Below are 20073 nucleotides of genomic sequence, written 5' to 3'. Positions count from 1 at the left end.
ATCCGTGCAAGACACGGCATTCCCAAGAGGATCAATTGAAGGATCCAAAGGCCATTGTATTGCTACTCTATAAACACTGAGAGAAGGAGCATTTCAAATTACTGTGCATCTCTGGGTCTCAGCTCTGGAAGGAAGGGCGGGAGGCTGTGGCCAAATCCCTCGGTTGCCGGGTGGACCGGCAGGCCCCGTGTGGTGGTGTCGCTGTGGCACGGCGGGGCCTCGCCTGGGATGGCCCTACCCCCCAGGCCACACCGCCCTTCTCCGACCGAGGCGTGCAGCGAGAGGCCAGAGGGACAGGCGCCGCCTTGCCCCAGCCTCTGCTCCATTGTCGGCGTCCATCCTTCTTCTCAGTTCGGAAACCTTGGGGGCAAATCGCTGAAATGATCTGTACTGGTTGTTTCTCACACCCGGAGGCACGATCTTTCCGGAAGCAACAGATCTCGGCAGGAGAGGGATTCCCAGCGTTGTGGTTTGCCCGCGGGCGCGCACCCAACCAAGTGTCTACGCGAAGACGTCTCCAGACCCAGAGTAAGCAGACCCGGGCAAGGATCCTGCCTGAGCCCCGCGCGACCCTTTCCTTTCCATTTGTCGCAGCATCCTGTGGCTGCTGCAGGAAATCACCATAAAATCTGTCGGCCTGAAACAACAGAAACGTATGGTCTCGTGGTTCCGGAGGCCAGAAGTCTGAAATCCAGGATTGGGCAGGGCTGTCTCTCTCTGAGGTCCTGGTGTGTGTGTGTGTGTGTGTGTGTGTGTGTGTGTGTGTGTGTGTGTGTGTCCTGCCCCTGCCCCTTCCCGCTGCTGGTGTCGGGGGCTGGCACTGGGGGTCTTTGGCTCGTAGACGCATCTGTTCAATCTCTGTGTGTTGGGGGGGGTGTGGCATTGGACTCAGGGCTCGTCCTGATCCACGAGGGTCTCATTCTGGAGCCTGAACCTTAATCACATCTGCAAAGACCCTCTTTCCAGAAAGTCACGTTCTGCGCTTCTGAGTGGACCTGAATTTGGCGGGGGCGGGGGGATACTAGTCAACCCTCTGCATCTGCTATCCTGGGTTATCCCTTCCTTGTCAGGGCAGCCCCGACCTGTGCAAACCCTCTGCCGAGACACTTACACGAGGCCCACGCTGCGTGTAGCGTTTCTCCGCGACTCATGCCTCAGAGGTGCTGGAAACACAGTGCTATCTTTTTCCTTCTGGGATGGAAAAATGTCGGCCACGGCCCGCCCCCACCCCCGCCAAGGGAGGCATTCCAAGCTGGTCTTTCCGTTTGGACTTTCTCATCGGTCTATCTTTTATTTATACAAGCCCCAAACCACAGAACGCTGCTTGGTAAACACTCAGTTATTTGCTCTGCCAATGCTGGGCTTGCAACCCCAGGCCCTCCCTCCCCCCCGAAAAGCCTCAGCAAAGTCACGGAGCGCCAGTGGACTTGCTTCGTGCATGTTTGAGGTTTGCCGAGAGACCGTTCCCCCTAACCCCGCTTCCAAAAACCCCGTAGCCTTCGGAAAATAGAAGAGGGCTTGGTCATCAGGAAGGAAGTACCCGGTTTTAAGAACCCGTCACCAAACCTTCAGGGTGACTGTGGCCACCTTACTCTCCTGCCCGTTGGAAGGCATCCCCCCGCCTCGGGCCCGAGTCTCCAGTGGAAGGTTCCACACTGTTATGATGTTGTTGCTGTTGGTTTAAATGCCCGCCCGCGGCTTTCCAGCCGATATTCTTGCTTGCCAGAAAGAACCGCCCTGCGGGGCCGGCCCTGAGTCAGGGTCTCCCCAGGATGGCCTGTCCGCTCGCTTGGAAAACCAGAACAGCCAGGACGATGAAGTCTGGGGTGCAGACTTCACCCTGTCCTGGGGTGCGGCACTCCGTCTGTCCTTGGTCAGTGATTGTACAGTGGTAGAAAGACGGGCAAGGTAGTGTGGAGGGAGCGGCCGCCCCTGGAAGAACCTGAGATACCTGACAATATTAGATTTCAGTAGATTTCTAAGACCGGTGCACCTCTGAGCATCAGCCTCTCTCACCTGGGAGTGACTTCCCCTTACTCTTGGATTCCCTCGCCAGGGAGCAGGTGCGGATAACTGCCGAGAGAGGAACTTTCCACTCTGTGATCTCCCAGGATGAGGCGAGGGCGAAGGGGCCTGAGCCCTAACCACCAGAGCAAAGCATTTTCCTGATGGCCCGCACGCCAGAACGGTTGTGTTTGTCCTGGGAAGCACAGGCTGTGTATCTAGCATAAGTTGCTCCTGGAACATAGGGTAGAGGAGGCCACCTCCCTTTTGGTGACCCCCCCTAATGTGCCTGACGGCTGACTCAAGGCCATTCAGCCGACAAGCATTTATTGAGTACCTACTGTATGCTAGACAAGGGTCTGGGTACCAGGAAGAGGCAGTCCTGGCCATGATCCCTCCCATGGTGGTCCCCACCGTCTATCAGGGTACATATCTTTAAAGAATACTCACGTGGGGCACCTGGATGGCTCCGTCGGTTAAGCATCCGACTTCGGCTCAGGTCATGATCTCGCGGTTTCAGGGGTTCGAGCCCCGCGTCGGGCTCTGCGCTGACAGCTCAGAGCCTGGAGCCTGCTTCGGACTCTGTGTCTCCCTCTTGCTCTGCCCCTCCCCCACTCACGCTCTGTCTCTCTTTCTCAAAAATAAATATTTATTAAAAAGTTAAAAAAAAGAACCCCCCCCCCCCCATATAAAGTGTAAAGGGGCCAACAACCCAGGGGGAGGAGGGATGGGGCCGGGATGGGGGCGGGAAAGCGCAAACAAACTCAGTATTTGAGCTGGGGCCAGTTGGACCAGTATTTTATTTGTCTCCTCGTTGGCCCACCCCTGACCCGATGGCCCCGCTGTCCTCACAAGCGTTAGCCCCCCAGGCCCGGCCCTGTTGTGAATCCTGACCTTGGCCTCCCACCTCAGGCCGGCTTGGACCCCAGACCCGGGGCCTGGAGCTCGGCTCTATGCCTGTTAGTGTTCAGGTTGTGACGATCTGCTCGGGGCTCCCCCACCCCCAACCCACGACAGCCCTGGCCGTTCCCCTTCTAGGGGCAGCAGTGTCTGGGCCCAGGGCCAGCCCTGCCACTCCTGGTGGACCTCCCTGAGGCCGGCCACCCGAGCCCCGGCCCTGGTTCCCTGTCTGTGTCGTCCGGGTGCTCACGGCTCACCCTGTCCTGGCGGCCGCACTGTCACCGGTTGCCTCCACCCTGACCAGCTGCTGCCCGACCCCCTGGCCCCGCCCTGGATGAGCGTTCCCTGCCTGTACCCCTCGTGGGGACCGGCCAGCTCCCCTCTGGGTCCAGCACGACTAGGCTCTTGCTGCCTGCCGGTCTGTCCCCAGACGACCTGGGGGAAGGAGTCCGTTTGGCCCGCGGGTTCCCCCCCCGCCCCCAGACAGTGACTGGAGCTGACATTGCACAGCCCTTTCCGTGTCCAAGGTCACCTCACGGTCACTCGCGTACTTAGCCTTCTTAAGGAGGGAGGGGGGACGCCGGCCTCGGTGACGAAGCGATGAGGGGTGGCCTGCTGTCTGTTTGCAGACGAGGACGCAGCCCAAGGGCCTCCCAAAGCCGCCAGCACGTGAGTGCAGGGTTAGGGTCGGAGCTGGATCGGGAGCTGGGCCCCCCTTGCTGTGTTGTACCCCACTTCCCCGGGGCTGAAGCCGCCCGCTGCTGAGCCATGACCTCAGACGCAGAGGCTGGAGGTGCGTGGGATTGTGGCTCTGGTGGGGCGCAGAGGTGGGGGTGGCGGGAGCCCCACCTCCTCTGGCGGGTTCACCCAGAGCCGGCCTTTTATTCACGACAGCGCTCCAGATAAGGCATTCCAGGGCTTAACAGGCCTCGTTATCTGACCCAAATACCTCTTGAAATTAAAGACTACCTCTTCTGACCCGGCCCTGAGGGACACGGAGGCCCCGTCTCATGCCCCTGAGGGGTCAGCACCTTGCGCACAGGTGCAGGGGTGATGCCTACTCCAGGAGAGGCGCGGGCCTCCGATGCCACGCTACCCCGGGTGACGGCCGGAAGGATGGGGACTCCGGGTTGGGGCGGGGCCTCGCCTGCGCCCTCTGAGCCTCAGGGACCGTCCCCCCCGACAGGTTCCTTACAGGAACCGAGGTCCTGGCCCACAGCCTTCGCGGCCGTGTCCGCTCTCCGCAGGTCTCAGCGTTCATCCGTGGCGACATACCTACCGTGGCAAATGACTGCTTGGGAACCTGTTCAATGTCCGCCTTGGGCATCACACTTTCTGCAGGATCACTCCCGCCAGGAAAGCACCACAAACCAGGGCAAATGTGTTCTTTCCCAGTCTGGAGGCCGGAAGTCCCGGACCCAGGCGTCGCAGGGCCGCGATCGCGTCTGTGGGGCTAGGCTCTTCTCACGGCCATCCCCGCCTCTGTTGTCACACGGCCTTTCCCTCTACAAGGACACAGTCCAGTTGGACTTAGGTCCACCCTAAGCCAGCATAACCTCCTCTTAGCTCAGTTGCATCTGCAAAGGCCCCATTTCACAGGTACCCGGGTAGGCTTGACCGTTGCTTCCTGGGGGACGCGGCGTAACCCACAACAGACCGGAAGGCTTTCTGGGTCTGGGTCCTGAGCTCCCGGGGTGTCCCAGAAGGGCGTGGGGACGGCTGGGGCGTGAATGCGTGAACAGGTGAGGAGCTGACTCTGCAAACAGGTTGTCGGTGAAAAGACCCACCATCCAGGACATCCAGCGTTTCGTGCTGCCGATTTGCCTCTCGTGTCCTCTGCTTTCTTGTAGCTTTGATTGTTCTCATCCGCGAACTCTCTGTATCGACAGCACCCCCTCCCCCATTCTCACTTCCTGTTTCCGGCCTCTGGCTGAGCAGTGTCAGAAGCTGAAGCCGGCAGGGCTGGACGTGTCCGAGAGAGAAGGCATGCGTCTGCCCACGTAAGAAACAGTGACCTCGCCCCGGCCCCGCCCGTGTCCCCAGCAGCTTCCGGTGTCCCCTGGGGCTGCTGGAGAACCAGGCCCCGAGCTGCTCACAGGGACAGGGGAGTGAGATGGACCCACGGAGGCTGGCAGAGTGCGCTCACGGTGCCTCTGAGGCTGGCTTTGGCGTTGACCTCGGGCACTTTCTCCTCCAGCCCAGAGGCTCTGAGCGCATCTCTGGCCACTTCTCACAGACCCAGCAAGACCGATGGCATTTGAGGGGCACAGACATCCAGGCCTCAACGTACACGAAAGTTTTTTCGGGACCGATCGTGCACAGAAAGAAATGCTGTCACACACAGCTGGCAGAGAGGCGGGGCGGGGGGGGGGGGCTGGGGCCAGGTTGGGGCCTGAATGCCCCGATGCTGGCCCTTCTGGCACTTTCCCCCCAGGCCCTGCTCCCAAGCCGCGCTGAACCCAGGACCCTCCAGGCAGGATGAAGGCCTCGGGACAAAAACAGCACCCTCTGAAACCACTCACAGTAGTTGGTACATGAATGAGAGGACGGGAGAGATTTTGTAAGTGAAAGTGGTGAGGTTTGCAGAGAAGCCTTGTGGGGCAGGCCCAGTGCCCGTGACCCCGTGGGGAGCCGCCCAGATGTGGCTGAGATAACAGATTCCTGCCAGAGGAGGAGAAAGGCGCCTTTCTGGTGGGGTGAAGTCGTTACAGACCCAGTAGATCAAAGGGAGGGATTTTTCCTGCTGTGGTCGGCAGGGAAGGAATGCGAGCTGGGCAGTCAACCACACCGGGAAGCACCTAGTGTCCTCGATCACCTTTGGAGATGTTTCCCGAAGGTTTCCCTGCAGCCCTGCAAAGGGCAGAAACCCCTGAGCCTGGAAGGGGTGGAAACCTGACCATGTTATTTTAGACTGACGGACACACTTCCTGCAGCGATGATGTGATTACCCACCCACGGATCCCATGCATGCCGTCTCTTCCCGTTCGCCCCCCAAAATCTCTGCCGGAACTGGGGGGCCCACGGGGGCGGGGCAGTGGGGGAGGGGGGCGGTAAGAGGACCAGGCCGGGGGTGGGGGGCGTGATGAAAGACGTGGGCAGGGGCGGTTTCTCCTGGAGGCTCAGAGGGAGGGTCCTTCCTCGCTTCGTCCAGTCTCCAAGCACTGCCACCAGCCTAGGCTTGCAGACCCCTCCCTTCGACCTCTGCCTCTGTCCGTCCACAGCCTCCCCCTCGGTGCGGCTCCCGTTGGCCCCCCTGCTCTTATGAGGACACCCGGTCATCAGATTTAGGACCCACCCTGGATCCAAGAGGACCTCATCCCAGGACCCTTCTGTTAATCGCGTCTGCAAAGACTCCACCTCCAAGTAGGTTTACGTTCACAGGCACCGGGGGTTAGAACGTGGACATATCTTTTTATGCCCCCTCACCGAGGGCACCCCACTTTTATTTCCTTATTGGCAAACCGTCCAGGGTCTGGACTGGGTCACCGGCTGTCAACCTTGCTGCCCCTTGAAATTCCCCCAGGTGCCTTAAAGAAAGGGGTCCTCTCCCTCCCCCGGAGATGCTGGGCCCCGTCCCTGGGTTGGGAGGTGGGGGCTGGAATTTCTTAAAGAGCTTCCCAATAGTCGACACACTCATTCTGGTTTTCACGGGGACTCCGCGGTGTTCGTAGCGAAAGTCCCACATCCCGAGAGATGCCTCGGTCCCAGGCAGGCCGGGCACCTGGGTGACACTGTCCTTAGGGCGGGCAGGGGTGAAAGCCACAGACTTGACCCGCCCCCTGGTGGGGCCCCTCTGCTTCTGAGAATCCTCCCCTCCGCCCCCAGGGGTGGCTTCGCCCCAAGTAGGAGGTGCGTGCGCACGAGGCCTCTCAGAGCCGTAATTAAAGCCGAAATCTTTCCGGAAGCAGGCTGGTGGGCCGCAGTGCGGACCTCAGGCCACAGGACACCTGCTCCCCGGGCCGCCCGCCCTCTATCCGGCATCCCCGCGTTTCTGGGCGGCTCGTTCTTATTCTGTACCCGTCTTCCTTCCTTCAGACCCTTCCTCATGGAACATCTTTAGAGCACGGCCCAGGGCAGTGACCAGCCACGGCCTCACAATCAAGCTGGGCCCCGCAGCGAGGTCAATCGTGGCCAAAGCCACAGTTTCCGGATCCCACTCCCCCAGCACTGACCCCAAACCCCCAAGAGCACTCTGGAGGGTCGTCACAAGGGCAGTGAAGGCTGGCACTTCTCGCGGAGGGGGTCGCTCTGCTGGGATGCCCTCTGCAGAAGCAGCGTCCTCACCTACCTCCCCTGTGTGCCTCCGTGGCACCGGAGCTCCGTGGGGCAGCCTTACTCCCTGGGCCACGGGGATCTTCCCGCCGTAAGGAGAGCATGGCTTCATTCAGGCTTGGACAGAAAGTGTGCATCCTGATCGACAGGACTGGGGTTCTGAGCAGCAGCATCTACGGGATCTGCAACGCTAAACACAAAAGGAAAACGTAAGGCAAGGATAAAAAATGCGTGTGTGTTTGCGTGTAGATGCCCGTGGGACGAGGAAGAACACGGCCACAGCGAAAACAAGGGAGGCCCTGAAAACTCTTCAGAAGGCTTTGGGGGCTGTCACGCGGTGGGTGGTGTCATTTTGTTGTCGGTTCTCCGGAGGGGTGGGTCCCGGGGAGGCCAGCTCCCCTGCCCTGTCCGGAGCGATTTTCTGGCCGAGCCGCCCCCGCCGGAGGGTCCTCAGGTGTTTGCAAGGATGTCGTTGGGGTCCTCAAGCTCTCACCTGAGTCCCCCTGGCCGAGAAGGTACCTGCGTTTTCAAAAGGCCCCTCCTGGGGACACCACGTCCCCAGGAAACACCATTCTGGGTAACACAGCCTGGGTTGGATCCGAACCTCTGAACCCGACCTTCTTACAGCCTCACTGGGCTCCTCTCCAGCCCTTGACCCTGGAGGTAGCCCCGCCCAGCTCCCCTTAGAGCCGAAGGCACCTCCCCCAACCCCCAGCGCGGTCCCCGCCAATTGGCAGGGAACAGAGAAGACCCCACGCCGCCCCTGCCCAGAGCCCCCAGTTCCCACAGGGACCTGACCCTGCAGCCGGGACCCCGGGGGAGGTCCCACGGCGAGCCCCCACACCCGCAGGACGCCCTGCCACCTGTGTGTCCCCCCGCACTATCGTCCCCCCAGCCCGAGGCCGGGTGAGGCAGGGAGGCACGTTCCACCAGATAGATGGTCATTGTCAAGGCTGCGTGTTGAGCAGGATTCCGGAAAGGGGGCTGTGAGCAATGTCACCCCTCGTGTCACCCCTGCCCTGACCTCTCTCCCCGGGGCCGCTCACACCATCCCTTGGGACGAGATTGCCGCGTCCTAGGACAGCGCTGGGGGCACATACGTTTTGGCCCGCAGGGTAACGACAGTGGTGATTTTGTGGTGGGGTCTGTCGTTCACAGGACGAGGGACCTCAGAGCCTGAGATGAGAAGGTGCCGGTGAGGTCCGTTCACCCTCTTCCTGCAGCTGGAGAGGGCAGGCGGGGGGCCCAGCTCGGGCGCCGCTCACGTCCTTGGAGACACGTTCCAGGGACAGGAAGCACATCGGCATCCCGTGGGTGTGTGTGCCCGTGTATGAGCGAGCAGGCGTGTGTGTCGGCACGTGCACGTGCACACACAAGCGCGAGAGCGTGCAAGCAGGGGGCACGTCTGCACCCGCTCACGTTAGAGTGTGAGCGTGCAAGCACCTGGGAGTGTGTGCGTGCGCACAGGCAACAGGGTGAGCGTGCAAGCACCTGCACTGTGCGCACACGCGAGTGCGAGCGAGTGTGCACGGGTGTGCACGCGCGTGAGCGCACGTGAGTGTGAACGTGCCTGTCCACACACATGGATGCGTGCGTGCATGTGTGTGTGTGTGTGTGAATGAGCGTCACAGTGCACTAGCAACCCCCCTGAGATCCCTCGTTCTTGGGCACCGTGTTGGGCAAGATGCCGGGGTTTCCTCGCAGGGGCCTGGGGGCGGGGGCTCTTTGCCGGGTGGACACGTGACCAGACCCTTCTTCAAGTCATGGGCGTGACGTCCTGGAGAGACTCCCCTCTCCCCGCCACGTTGCGGTGCCTGGTTATTTTCTCCTCAGAGCGTTTACATGGAAAAGAAGAACGTGGAAAAACCCTGCGGCCGTCATGCAGAAAAACATGCATAAATAGTGCTGGAAGGATAATACCTTATTGCGGATGAAGTGAAAAGGACGCCCATGGTTTTCTTTTTGTGCTTGTAAGAAAAGGAGGGTGAGGGAGGACCCAGCTCGAAACAGATGGTCACTTTTGAGAGTTTCTTAGGATCACGTGAGTTTTGATACAGAGGGAAAGCATGTTGTGACAACGTTCCGTGGACAATTCCAAATCAGCACGAAGCGCTCAGCCGGAGAGATGTCTTGACCTCGCTCGGCTCTCTTGGGGCCTCCGGCTGGGCGTTCTCCCGGTTGGGACCCTGGCCAGACAGGGAGTCATGTGCGAAGAACTCGGGCTTCAGGATCGAATCTCCCGGTCACTGGCTGTGTGGCCTCTCTGACCCTCAGTTTCCGTATCTGTGCAATGGGAGCAAGGGATCCACTCCATAGAGTAGTAGTTCTGAACGTGCGACAAAAGAGCACACAGGACCACTTTCCAGTCTTAGAGTGTGAAGGTGTGACCGCACCTTCCTATTTTATAGACGCTCTCGTCCGTGACAGTGGTCACGGCTCTCAGAAAGAGAAGAAGATCGCAATACAGATTCATCTCGCATGTTTAAACGTCCAGGCTTTTTCATTTATCGCTGCTGCTGATTAAATTCCGTCTTTTCTCGACTCTTGCGTTATAGCTCCAAGACGTATTCTTTTCGTATTGAAACTTTTTTTTTTTTTTTTTTTTTTTTTTTTTTTAATCCCAGCGGTTTCTGAGTCAATCCTGACTACCGGCTTTCTGCAGAGGGCACTGCCTTCCAAGACGCTCGCGCTGAGCCCCTCCGCTGCCTGATCGTTTCCACCTCCTCTTTGTTGTTGTTGTCCTGGAATCTGTCCTGTGACCACTAACCGCGCAAATGCGGCTGTCCGTCATCCTAGCGGTTAACCCACTGAGGATAGGAGGTGTAGCAACGGTGCTGTGGGAGTTAGGCTGGAAGGTGCCTTTCTGGAAGGCCTGTGTTGTACTGAGAGCGCCAGGGGAATAACACCTCTGAACCCTCCGGCCAAGACGGATCTTGGTTACCTTCCCTGAGAGTCTTCCCAGCGGAACTAGTGAGGTCTTGACCTGGCGCTAACGGGCTCCAGCTTTGCTGCCAACCAAGCAGCGAAAGACAGCCCGACGGACGACGAGGACGGCGTCACCCACGAGAAAGTACCTCGTGTGAAACTTACATGCCAAACGCACACACCGGGCGTGGCGGCCACCGAGATAAAACGTACGTGGGCTGAAGCCCCATCACCCGCTCCGTTTTTCACTCCTCTGGCTCCCCTGTTCACGGGAGCGAATGGAATTGTGTCCTCGTGGAGATGGCCTTGTGGGGACCGTTCTGACTTTACGCCGTGAGCTGCCGTACCGCCATCTTCGCGGCGAGCCCGCCGGGGTCCGTGTTGGTGCGTCTGGGTGCTCGGTGATGAGGCACGTTCCCGCTCTCCCGTGGTGGCCCACTTTGACGCTTTTCCCTTTTATTTTTTTTATTTTTTATTTTTTTAATTTTTTTTTAACGTTTATTTATTTTTGGGACAGAGAGAGACAGAGCATGAACGGGGGAGGAGCAGAGAGAGAGGGAGACACAGAATCGGAAGCAGGCTCCAGGCTCCGAGCCATCAGCCCAGAGCCCGATGCGGGTCTCGAACTCACGGACCGTGAGATCGTGACCTGAGCTGAAGTCGGATGCTTAACCGACTGAGCCACCCAGGCGCCCCTACGCTTTTCCCTTTTAGATGCTGACCGGGAATGGACGTCTCTGAGACTGCCGCTTCGCGGCCCTCAGATCACCCCTCAGGAAGAGGTCTCTGGGTTCCGGCCTATGAACGTTTTTATGGCTTTGATCCGTATCGTCCAGCGGTGTGAAGGACGCTTTGCTGAATCTGATGTGCCACTTTGATTTGGTGATGTTTTCTCCTGCCAGTTTGCGACGATAAGGTAAGAGAATACCTTGTGCTCCATGGAGGGAGTCAGATCTGGGTCTGAAATGTGTTTTCTGCGTAACAATGAGATGGGCCCTAGCGATGCCGCCTGGCGGTTGGGTACTCACCTTTCCCGAAAGATGCAATCTGTCTGCTGCGAGAATGGGCTGTGCCACGCGGGCCCCCCGAGGGACACGGCCACGCCGGTGGCGGGTGTTAACAAGCAGGCATAAGGGACCGTTCCCCCGGAGCACGCTCTCTGAAGCCATCGCCACCGCCAGCAGGAACAGAAGGGCCCTTTCTCCAGGCCCCGGTGGCCCAGACCCCTTTGTGTAGCCGCCCAGGAGAGGCCTAGAGCCGCTCTGCCTCCGACGACCATGCTCGGGACCCTCGGGCTGGCCCTGCTGGCTCTGGTCGGCACGGTGGGCCCGAGCCAGGCCAGCGGCTTTACAGGTAAGGGCTCTGGGCTCAGCATGGGGGATGCTGGAGGAGCAGGGGGGAGGGTGGCGGCTCCCGGGGAGTGGGTCTCGTGAGGGCGGCGGCCCCACAAAGACGCATCTGCTTCGAGAGGTGGTGTTGTTTCCATTTTGCCAAACTTTCTGGTGGCCACAAAAGAGGCAGTGTGCGCGCCCCCGAGTCAGCTGGGCGCCGGTGGTGTTTAAATGCAGATTCCGAGTCGGCGGGTCTGGGGTGGGGCCCCGGAACTGTGCATTTCTGCCGCGGGTCCGCAGGCCACACTGACGGGTGCGTCCTTAGAGGCTCGGAAGCGAAGTCTCCCGAGCCTCGGAGGGTTGGAGTCCCCTACTCGCGGGTAAGGAGAGGGAGACCCAGAGCGGTCAGGGACTCGCCCGAGGCCACCCAGCTGGCAGTGAGCTGAATTGCCACGGGCCCTGGCTCGAACCTTCTTCCCCTGCCAGGCAGGCTCGGGCTTGTGAAGCGGGCTCTCACCGCCAGGTCCCCCCACTTGGGCTCCGCCAGCCCCAGTTTCCTCCTCGGTCCACGAGGGTGCAAAGGGGCCGACGGGACAGCGAGGAGCCCAGCGAGGGCACCTGCCCCAAGCGTTTTGCCGGGCACACGTTCCTGCTTGAGGAAGGTCAGGTTTTTGAAGCCCGGGATTTTGGAGCCGTGAGATCGCAAACCTTTGAAATCATTTGCTTTTGAAATCTGTCTTACTCAGCTGGGAATTCACACAGGCCCCACAGTCAACTGCGGCTCAGCACCGGTTTAGAGTTGGTTCCGCCACGAGCAGAATTTTGGGCGGTGATTTCTTTCCCTTGACTTTCCCTGCGGACTGGGTCACGTGTGAAGGCTGCAGCTCAGTCGCGCTAAGAGCGGGAGTCTCGAGAAGCTGGAAATGTCCGGAGGGACTTCAGGAGCCCCTCCCTCACGGTGCCTGTGGGGACCCGGGGCGGAGGGCAGAGGCTCGGTGTCACATCAGGGCTGCTCAGCCACCTGCTGTCATGTGCCACATGCTGCTGTTACAGGCGGAGTTCCATTTACTTACTTCCGGGGGGCGCGGATAGTATTGGACCACGGGATGGGGTCACTGGGAGGGTGTGAAAGGAGCTCAGAATCACACAACCGGTGTTCGGGGAAGCGGGTGCGAATTCGGATCTTCTGACCCCAGGGTGACACTCACTCCAGCGTGATAAGGTTTCCCACCTCTGAGACTAAAACCCGGGACCCCCGACTCCCATGCTGGTGGCTCCTGGAAGGATTTACAGAACGGGGAGGAATTGTTCTAAGGTTTCTCCTCTGGACTCTGCCAAGGAACCAGGATTCAGAGGACCTGGTGTCCCCTGGGCACAGGCAAAAAACAAAACAAAACAAACAGATCCCAAATGCACTTTCGGGGGAGACGTGCGTGCGTGTGTGTGTGTGTGTGTGTGTGTGTGTGTGCACGTTTGCGTGCAGGAAGGCTCTGCTGATGCTCAGCTGGGACCTTGTCACGACTGGATGGAGACAGCAGCTCTCTAGAGGCTGGGGAAATGTAACCTTCATTAGTGGTTGGCCTCTCCTCTTTGGTTTCAGATGCAAAATAAAATCTGGAGCCACCTTGCCAAATTCTTGGTGCAGGAAGCCTCGGGCTCTGTCTTGCTCGGCACCATCACTGGTGAGTGGCCTCTCCAGTCCCTCATCCAAGTGACATCCAAGCTCTGGGCCGTCACCTGGCCTGGGAAGCTGGTTTCTGCTGCCCAACCCCAGTTACGAGGGCCTCCCCATTCCTTTCCAAAGCGCGCTGTAACCGATCCCTTTGGGGACAAGCGGCAGCAGGTGATGTCCTTTCCCAGAGGCCCTGCCACCTGCAGTGCCGACTGGGAGACAGCCCCTCGGCTCACGTGGCTTCGGAGCGGGCTCGCCCTGGGTGCTGGGATTCAGCACCGCGTTCTGCCCAGAGTAAGGCTGCAGGCTCCCTCATCAGCCTGAGCCGGACGGCTGGCTCGGCCCCATTTCTCCCCGCGGGTCACCAGCCCCCGAAGTCTTGCTTTCTGCACGCTCGTGGGATGCTGTGAGGCCAAGGAGGGAGTCTTTCGGGTGCTGTCCTAGTGTTGGTGATGTAGGTTATTTCTGCTGCCATCTCGCAGCTGCTCCCAGAAGCCCAGCTTCTCACGGAGGGGTAGACGCTATAATATTGAGCGCCTCCCCTGCGGCTGCACAGTTGCACAAAGCTTAGAGCTCAGAGGTTAAGTAAGTATCTGATTCCTTCCTCCTACTCGGAGGGCTCCTGAGGGCAGAGCCCCAGGCTCGCTGCTAAGCGTTAGCTCCCTGGGGTTGCCCTGACACAGCACCTCAGTGGAGGCTCAAACAGTAGCAATTTAGTCCCTCCCTGCTCTGGAGGCCAGGAGTCCGAGATCAAGTCGTGCGCAGGGCTGGGTTCTCCGGAGGAATCCGCTCCATTCTCTTCCCCGCTTCTGGGGGTTTTCTGGAGACCCTGGCACCCTTGCTCGGTCGAGGTAGCACTCCGATCTCTGCCTGCGTCCTCACGTGGCGCCCTCCCGTTTGCGTGTCTGTCTCTGTGTCCAAATTCCCCCTTTTGTGAGGACACCAGTCATCATGGATTGGGGCCACCCTACTGCAGCATAATCTCCTCTTAACTAAATATATCTGCCAAAACCTATTTCCAGAACTTCAACACATGAATTTTGGAAGGGTGGGTGGGGACACAATTCAGCCCGTAACAATTCCTGCTACCACAGAGGCTCCGTGGGCACACGGGTGCCCCACGACCCAGGCTGGTGAAGGTAGGGGGTGCCTCGGGGTCTTGAGGACCCCACGATCGTGCAGACGGAGGGACAGGGGCCACGGGGCGTCTGTGCGCAGCAAGGGGGCTCCAGGCCAGAGACACAGAGAGCGAGCCGGCAGGTGGATGTCGTCCTCCAGGGGGCGCGGTGCTCTCATCTCCCATCTGCGCTAACTTGCCACCTGTGAACTTCTCAAGTGTGCTCGAAGCATCGTTTACGTACCCTTCCACCCCATCCCAACTGTCGCTGCCATCTGGGCCTGGCGAGGGGCAGCCCTCCATGCATATTTACCGGGGGGAATGGGCGTGCGTGCGTTTCACGTGCGGCATACCCGGGGCTCGTGGAGATTCAGGGGCGATTCAGGACGCTCCAGCCTGCTGAACCAGGGGGCGTGGCGCGTGAGCCCCAGAAGCCGGAGCCCTCCACTCCATGTCTTCGGTGTGTGGTCAGCCCCTGGGCTGCAGGAAGCATGGATCGGACCCGGCGGCATCTCCGGGCTCTGCAGAGGGGACTGCTGGGCGTGTAGGTCCCCCTTACGCCTCGTTCCCCCCACTTCACGCGATTGCCTGGTGGGCAGGCCCGGGGGCTCTGCCGGTGCCCGAGGTCCTGATTCCCTCGCTCTTGCAGAAGCGGAGGACTTATCCAGAACCCCTCCTAGCGAGTTGATTCCCGAATTTTCTCTGTTGTCTCCCTCCATCCCTGCCCTCCTCCCCTCCCCCCCGCAGAAAACGGCCTTTCCTTGCTGAGTTTCCAGCTGTGCAACTACAGCGTGACCCGAAACGTCCAGAAAGTGGAGGCCGTCCACACGTCGCATGTGACCTACGCTCCCTGCGGCGGGTGGATCCCGTGGAGGAGGTGCCCCAAGACGGTGTACAGAACTCGGTACCTGGCCGTGGACGTCCCCCAGCCCAGGAACGTGACCGACTGCTGTCGGGGTTATGAGCAGCTGGGCCTCTACTGCGTCCCGCGTGAGTCCGGGGCGCCGGCGGGTGGGGGGAGGGGGGAGGGGCGGCTCCCTTGTCCTCTCCCCGGGACTCCTGATGACACTCGGGACGGTCGCTGTGCACACCGTTAGCTCTGAACCTACTAGGTCCTTCTGGAACAATGGTCCCCAAGCTGAACCTACTAGGTCCTTCTGGAACAATGGTCCCCAAGCTGAACCTACTAGGTCCTTCTGGAACAAGGGTCCCCAAGCTGGGGCGTGCATCAGGATTGTCTGGATGGCTCGTCCACCCCCAGATCTTGGAACCCATGGGTCGGGGCGAAGTACAAGTTCCCAGGTGGTACCGATGCTCCCTGGGGACCCCACTTTGAGAACTTCTGTTTGGGCGCAGTGGCTCTCAGGCCTGCTGCACGTCAAAGGCCCCTGGGCAGCTTTAGAAACGCTGATGGCTGGGTCCAGTCCTCAGAGGTAGTTATAGAGTTGGTCTGGGACATCGCTGGGGCATTGGAATTTTTTTTTTTTAAAGCTCTCGATCAATTTGAACACGTAGCTGAGTTCGAGAACCAGCACTGCAAATCTCCTCTATATTGACAGCCAGTCTTTTCCTTTTAACTTTTTTCAATGTTTATTTATTTTTAAGAGGGAAAGAGAGAGACAGAGTGTGAGTGGGTGAGGGGCAGAGAGAGAGGGAGACATAGAATCGGAGGCAGGCTCCAGGCTTGGAACCATCAGCACGGAGCGTGGGGCTCGAACCCATGAACCGTGAGATCATGACCTGAGCCGAAGTCGGACGCTTAACCGGCTGAGCCCCCCCAGGGCATCCCCCGCTTTTTAAAAATTTTTTAATCTTTATTTTTGAGAGAGAGAGAGCAATCTTTTCTTTTTAAAAGTTGCAGTGGAATGCTTTCTTTAACTGAAATCCTAATCCGAGCCTCCATGTATGAAAAAGACAGAAAGGTCCCCTCGGCCCCTCTCACCCCCCGGGGCCCCCAAGTCCTCCTCCTTCCTCAGGGCTGTTGGGAAGATGCTTGGGGCAGTTACCAGGGTGCGCTGTGTGGCTGTGTCCCGCCACTGTCTGAGCCCTCCTGACACGGAGGGAACGTTCCAGAAGACCTCTTCCAGGGGAAAGGATGCAGGCGTGTGCGCATGGGTGGGTGGCGGTGGCTGTTACATTTGAGTCAATACCAGATCTAAATGAGTTTCTGAGCCTCATAAGGTCTCCCCGGCCCCACCCAGTCAGGGAGGGGAGGTAGGACGGATGTGGCTCCAGTAAGTTTTGAGGGGCCACCCCAAGGCATGAGGTCTGCCGCCTCCAGTGGGCACCCAGCGGCAGTCTGGGGGTCTGGGAGGGGCACCCCACGTGACCCACCCCCAGGGCCCATGGCCAGGATGGCAGCGGGCTGGGGCCTGGACGCTGCACCCAGGGGCACCGGCCCCCTCCCCACCCAGGGGCTGTAGGACGTAGTTGGGGCAGCCCTTCCAGAAGGCTGCGTGGGCTTGGCTCCCTGAGTCATCCCGACCACGCCGTTCTCAGGTCGCCCGAAGCAACCTCACGGGCATGGCTGATGCTTGCCCACCATCACCACGCTGCCACCACCAATAAAAACCAGGTGGGGATGTATGACCCCCGGGCCCCCAGCCTGGTGCCACCTGGTTGTTCCCACTGGTGCCCTAAAAGTCCCCTGGTGTCCTTCCCAGGTGCTGGATCTGGGGAGTCCCTTCCCGTGCAGACAGTGGCCCGTTTTCCGCTTTCACTGTCTTCCGGGGCCACGTGCACGAAGGGAGCCCCGCGGGGAGCACCTCTCTTCCTGGGGGTGGTGGGGGACCCAGTGTGGGTACCTTGGCACGGAGGCTCAGGACCCGGTTAGGTAGCGGGTGGGTGCAGCCCTGCTCTGACCATTTTCACCTGGGAAGGCCACACTCTTCCCACCTGCTCGCTGTTGTACGATCACTCGACTAGTGAGGTCACCTGTCCGGGGGCCGGAGGAGCCCCGCCCCCCAGCCCCCGTCCTGCTGACTGGTGTTTTCTGTGCGGCCGCTCGCAGAGGGAGGGCTGGCGTCCCCTCCCCGCCACCTGCTGTCCATCTGTCTTGCCTTCGACAAGCCGGCCCCCAGGAAATGCCTCTCGTGGGACATCAACCCCACTTTTGGAGTCTCGGCGCCTTTAACTGGGAACTCACCAGGTGTGGAGAGGGCCAGAACATTCCAGTTAGAGAGTCCCACGGGCAGGGCTCTCTGGGAAGCTGCAGGTAATGGCGGGGCTGTGGGGGGGGACACACAGGGAGCGGGACGAGGAGGATTCCCTGCCGGGTTGACCAGCAAACCCTGGGGCGGTGGGTGACAGGTTACTCCAGACCCCCGAAGCAGAGAAAGGAGAGGGCGAGGGGGCCAAGCGCTCTAGGGGTGACGCCCCAAGCAAAGCTCTTCTCCGGTTTTTGTCGAGAATCTTACCAGTACGTTTCAAGAGGTGCAGGGGAAAGGGACGCGCAGTTTCAAAAGCAGGGACAAAGCATGCTCCTAAGTGATCCAGGGCAACAGGGCCATCAGGGTAGTGATGTGCAGGCAGCGAGGGAACGTGACAGGGGCGGTGTATACGTCATAGGAAGGGGGCTGTTTTACTGCTTTCGATTAAGCATTTACAGGGTGAGAAAACATGTTGACCCACAGGCTGCTTCCAGCCTTGACCTTTCAAAGGAGACCCGTTTTCCTGGTCTGCTTTGCTGCTTCTCAGCCAGCCAGCCGTCTCCCGGGCTACAAACATTCCTGCCTTAAATCTTAGCCGGCCAGGCTCTATAGGCCTCCACAATTCCCCTGGAGGACTAGAGGCCCCTCAGAGGTGACTGAGTGTGGTTGGGGGTCCCCCTGGGCCTGCGAGGCATCATTCCAGCAGCAGTGTAGAGAGGAGGCCGTCAGGAGCCTGCAAGGAAGGAGAAGGGGAAGGGGGGCCTTCCGTGAGTGTGTCCTTTGTGACAGGCCAGCCGGGCAGATTCCTGGTCACCAATGGCCAGGAGCATTGCCTTTATGCAGAAGGAGTCACAGACGGGGGAGGCAGGTGACTTGACCGAGGTGGCATGGACTTGGGCTTTGGGCTCCCCACCCCCCCGTTAGATTGGAGGAAGGGGCCGTGGTGGTGGTGGTGGTGGGGGTCAATATGGCAGGTGCAGGTGGGGGGGGGGGGCGGACGCTGAGCTCGGGCCTCTTCCCCAGGAAGGCCCCTGTGTGGTGCCAGGGCCTGGTGCCACCCCGCAGCCGGCTGTGTGAGCACCGTGACCTTCTCCACACTTGCTCAACTCCTTGGATCAAAGTTGGTCCAGAGGTGCCTGGTGACAGGCTGGTTCTTCAGAACAGGTCTCTCTAAGTGACCCGGGAGCCCCGCTGGTTATGTGCACAGAACAAGGCAGGGCCAGTGCCTGTGTTAGCCGGGGGCGGGGTGGGGGAGAGGGCAGCCTGGGGATTTGGGGAGGACACGCTGGCAGAAGGTACTTCCCTCCGAGTGTGGGCTGACTTGTATCTTCGCAAAGGGCTGCGAGTCCTACCCCCAGGCCGCGGCGAAACCTCAGACCTGCCTGCTTCTGTCCCCTCCCACCCAGCACCCAACCATCTAGAAAGGGAAGGCAGGTAGAGTACACGGGCGATGTTCCCTTCAGTCTACACGACTTTTCCCGTTATTTCTTTTAAGTCCAGCACCGGGGAGGCAACGATAACTCCCGCGTGATTTTACCTCAGTGCAATTGTTAACACAATTACGACAGTGAATACACGAGCCGCGCAGAAAATCTGGAAACAGAAAAGAACAAAGAGAAATTAGCATTAGCCCACTGCCCACAAATGACCACCGTCAGTATTCTCTTGGAGTCTTCATTCGGGGCAGACATTCTAGAAAAGCATGGTCACCCTGGCCGAGACTTTTCGTACTGTGCTCTTCCCGCTTAGCAATGTATCTGGAACATCTGTCCTGTCAATAAATATTATGCTGCAGCGTGACTTAATGGCCACATGGCATTGCCTCATACGGATGGATGTATCAGCACTTACTAAGCAAGCCCCTGCCACTCCACGTCTCGTTGTTTCCAGCTCTTTATTATAAAGAACGCCGTGATGAGTATCATATGCTACAAACAGTGCTGTGGACCGATGCGTGACTCACTCATGATGAATTCCTGGGAGCGTCTCCACCGATGCTCGCCAACTGCAGAGACGGCCCCGGTTCCCGCAGGCTCACGGGAAAGCCCAGGACCCCAGGGGGCCGGGAGCCTCCCCAGGCTGACGACCAGGACCCCTTTGGGGAAGGAGGTCTCCGAGGAAGGAGGCCGGGCGGGACGATTATTCCAGAGCCGATCGGATTCCGAGCCCTGGGGAGAGCTTCAGTGCCGCTGCCCAGACAGAAAGCTCCGGGCTGGCTCGTTGAACTGTAACTAACCCCGGGTTGCCAGGCACTGGACAGTCCCGTTTCATTGTTTGTGTTGAGTTAGTGGAAGGAGAAGCATATTTTTGACTTTCCCCCAAGTTGGAATTGTTGAGTGTTCTCTTGGGCTCTCAGCAAGCCGTCCAGCTCTGAGGACGGGGGGTGGGGTGGGGGGCAGCGGCAGCCCATTTAAGATGGACTTCAACTCGAAATCACTTCTGTTGAGATCAGGCAGCCATTTTGGGGAGCCGGTTTTTCTTGGTGGCCCCTATTTTCTTTCCATGTAAATAATAAACCTCTTAGTTTAGGATAGCTGCAGATTTGCAGAGAGGGCGGCAAGAGAGTAGACGGATCCCACACAGCCGCCCCAGCTCCCCTGATGGTAGCGTCTTTCGTTACCATGGTGCATTTGTCCCAACGCAGGAACCGACACTGAGCATCGCTGTTAATTCAACGTCACGCTGTTTTTGGATTTTGCTTTT

General features: G+C 59.4%; 1 protein-coding gene and 3 long non-coding RNA genes across 4 annotated transcripts in view; 2 read left to right on the top strand and 2 right to left on the bottom strand.

Moving 5' to 3' along the window:
* Positions 1–22: 22 nt before the first annotated feature.
* Positions 23–1635, bottom strand: LOC109491670. The gene is made up of 2 exons (XR_002145141.3): positions 1112–1635; positions 23–637 (listed from the first exon to the last, which is right to left on the bottom strand). It is a non-coding gene; the product is annotated as an uncharacterized LOC109491670 (long non-coding RNA).
* Positions 1636–11029: 9394 nt separating this feature from the next.
* The window catches only part of UMODL1 (uromodulin like 1), a 66108-nt gene continuing 57064 nt past the window's right edge, over positions 11030–20073 (top strand). The window contains exons 1-2 of the mRNA XM_023238703.2: positions 11030–11454; positions 14969–15211. Coding sequence (XP_023094471.2) covers positions 11379–11454; positions 14969–15211 — 319 coding nt within the window. The 5' untranslated portion in view covers positions 11030–11378. The remainder of the gene's footprint in view (positions 11455–14968; positions 15212–20073) is intronic.
* Positions 17429–19599, bottom strand: LOC123379849. Its single transcript, XR_006584764.1, has 3 exons — positions 19334–19599; positions 18908–18963; positions 17429–18103 (listed from the first exon to the last, which is right to left on the bottom strand). It is a non-coding gene; the product is annotated as an uncharacterized LOC123379849 (long non-coding RNA).
* On the top strand, positions 18311–19170 carry LOC109503287. The gene is made up of 2 exons (XR_002162175.3): positions 18311–18534; positions 18866–19170. It is a non-coding gene; the product is annotated as an uncharacterized LOC109503287 (long non-coding RNA).

The sequence above is a fragment of the Felis catus genome, chromosome C2 (genome assembly GCF_018350175.1).
Source record: "Felis catus isolate Fca126 chromosome C2, F.catus_Fca126_mat1.0, whole genome shotgun sequence".
Classification (NCBI taxonomy): Eukaryota; Metazoa; Chordata; class Mammalia; order Carnivora; family Felidae; genus Felis; species Felis catus.
This window is presented reverse-complemented; position numbering and strand designations above follow the sequence as displayed.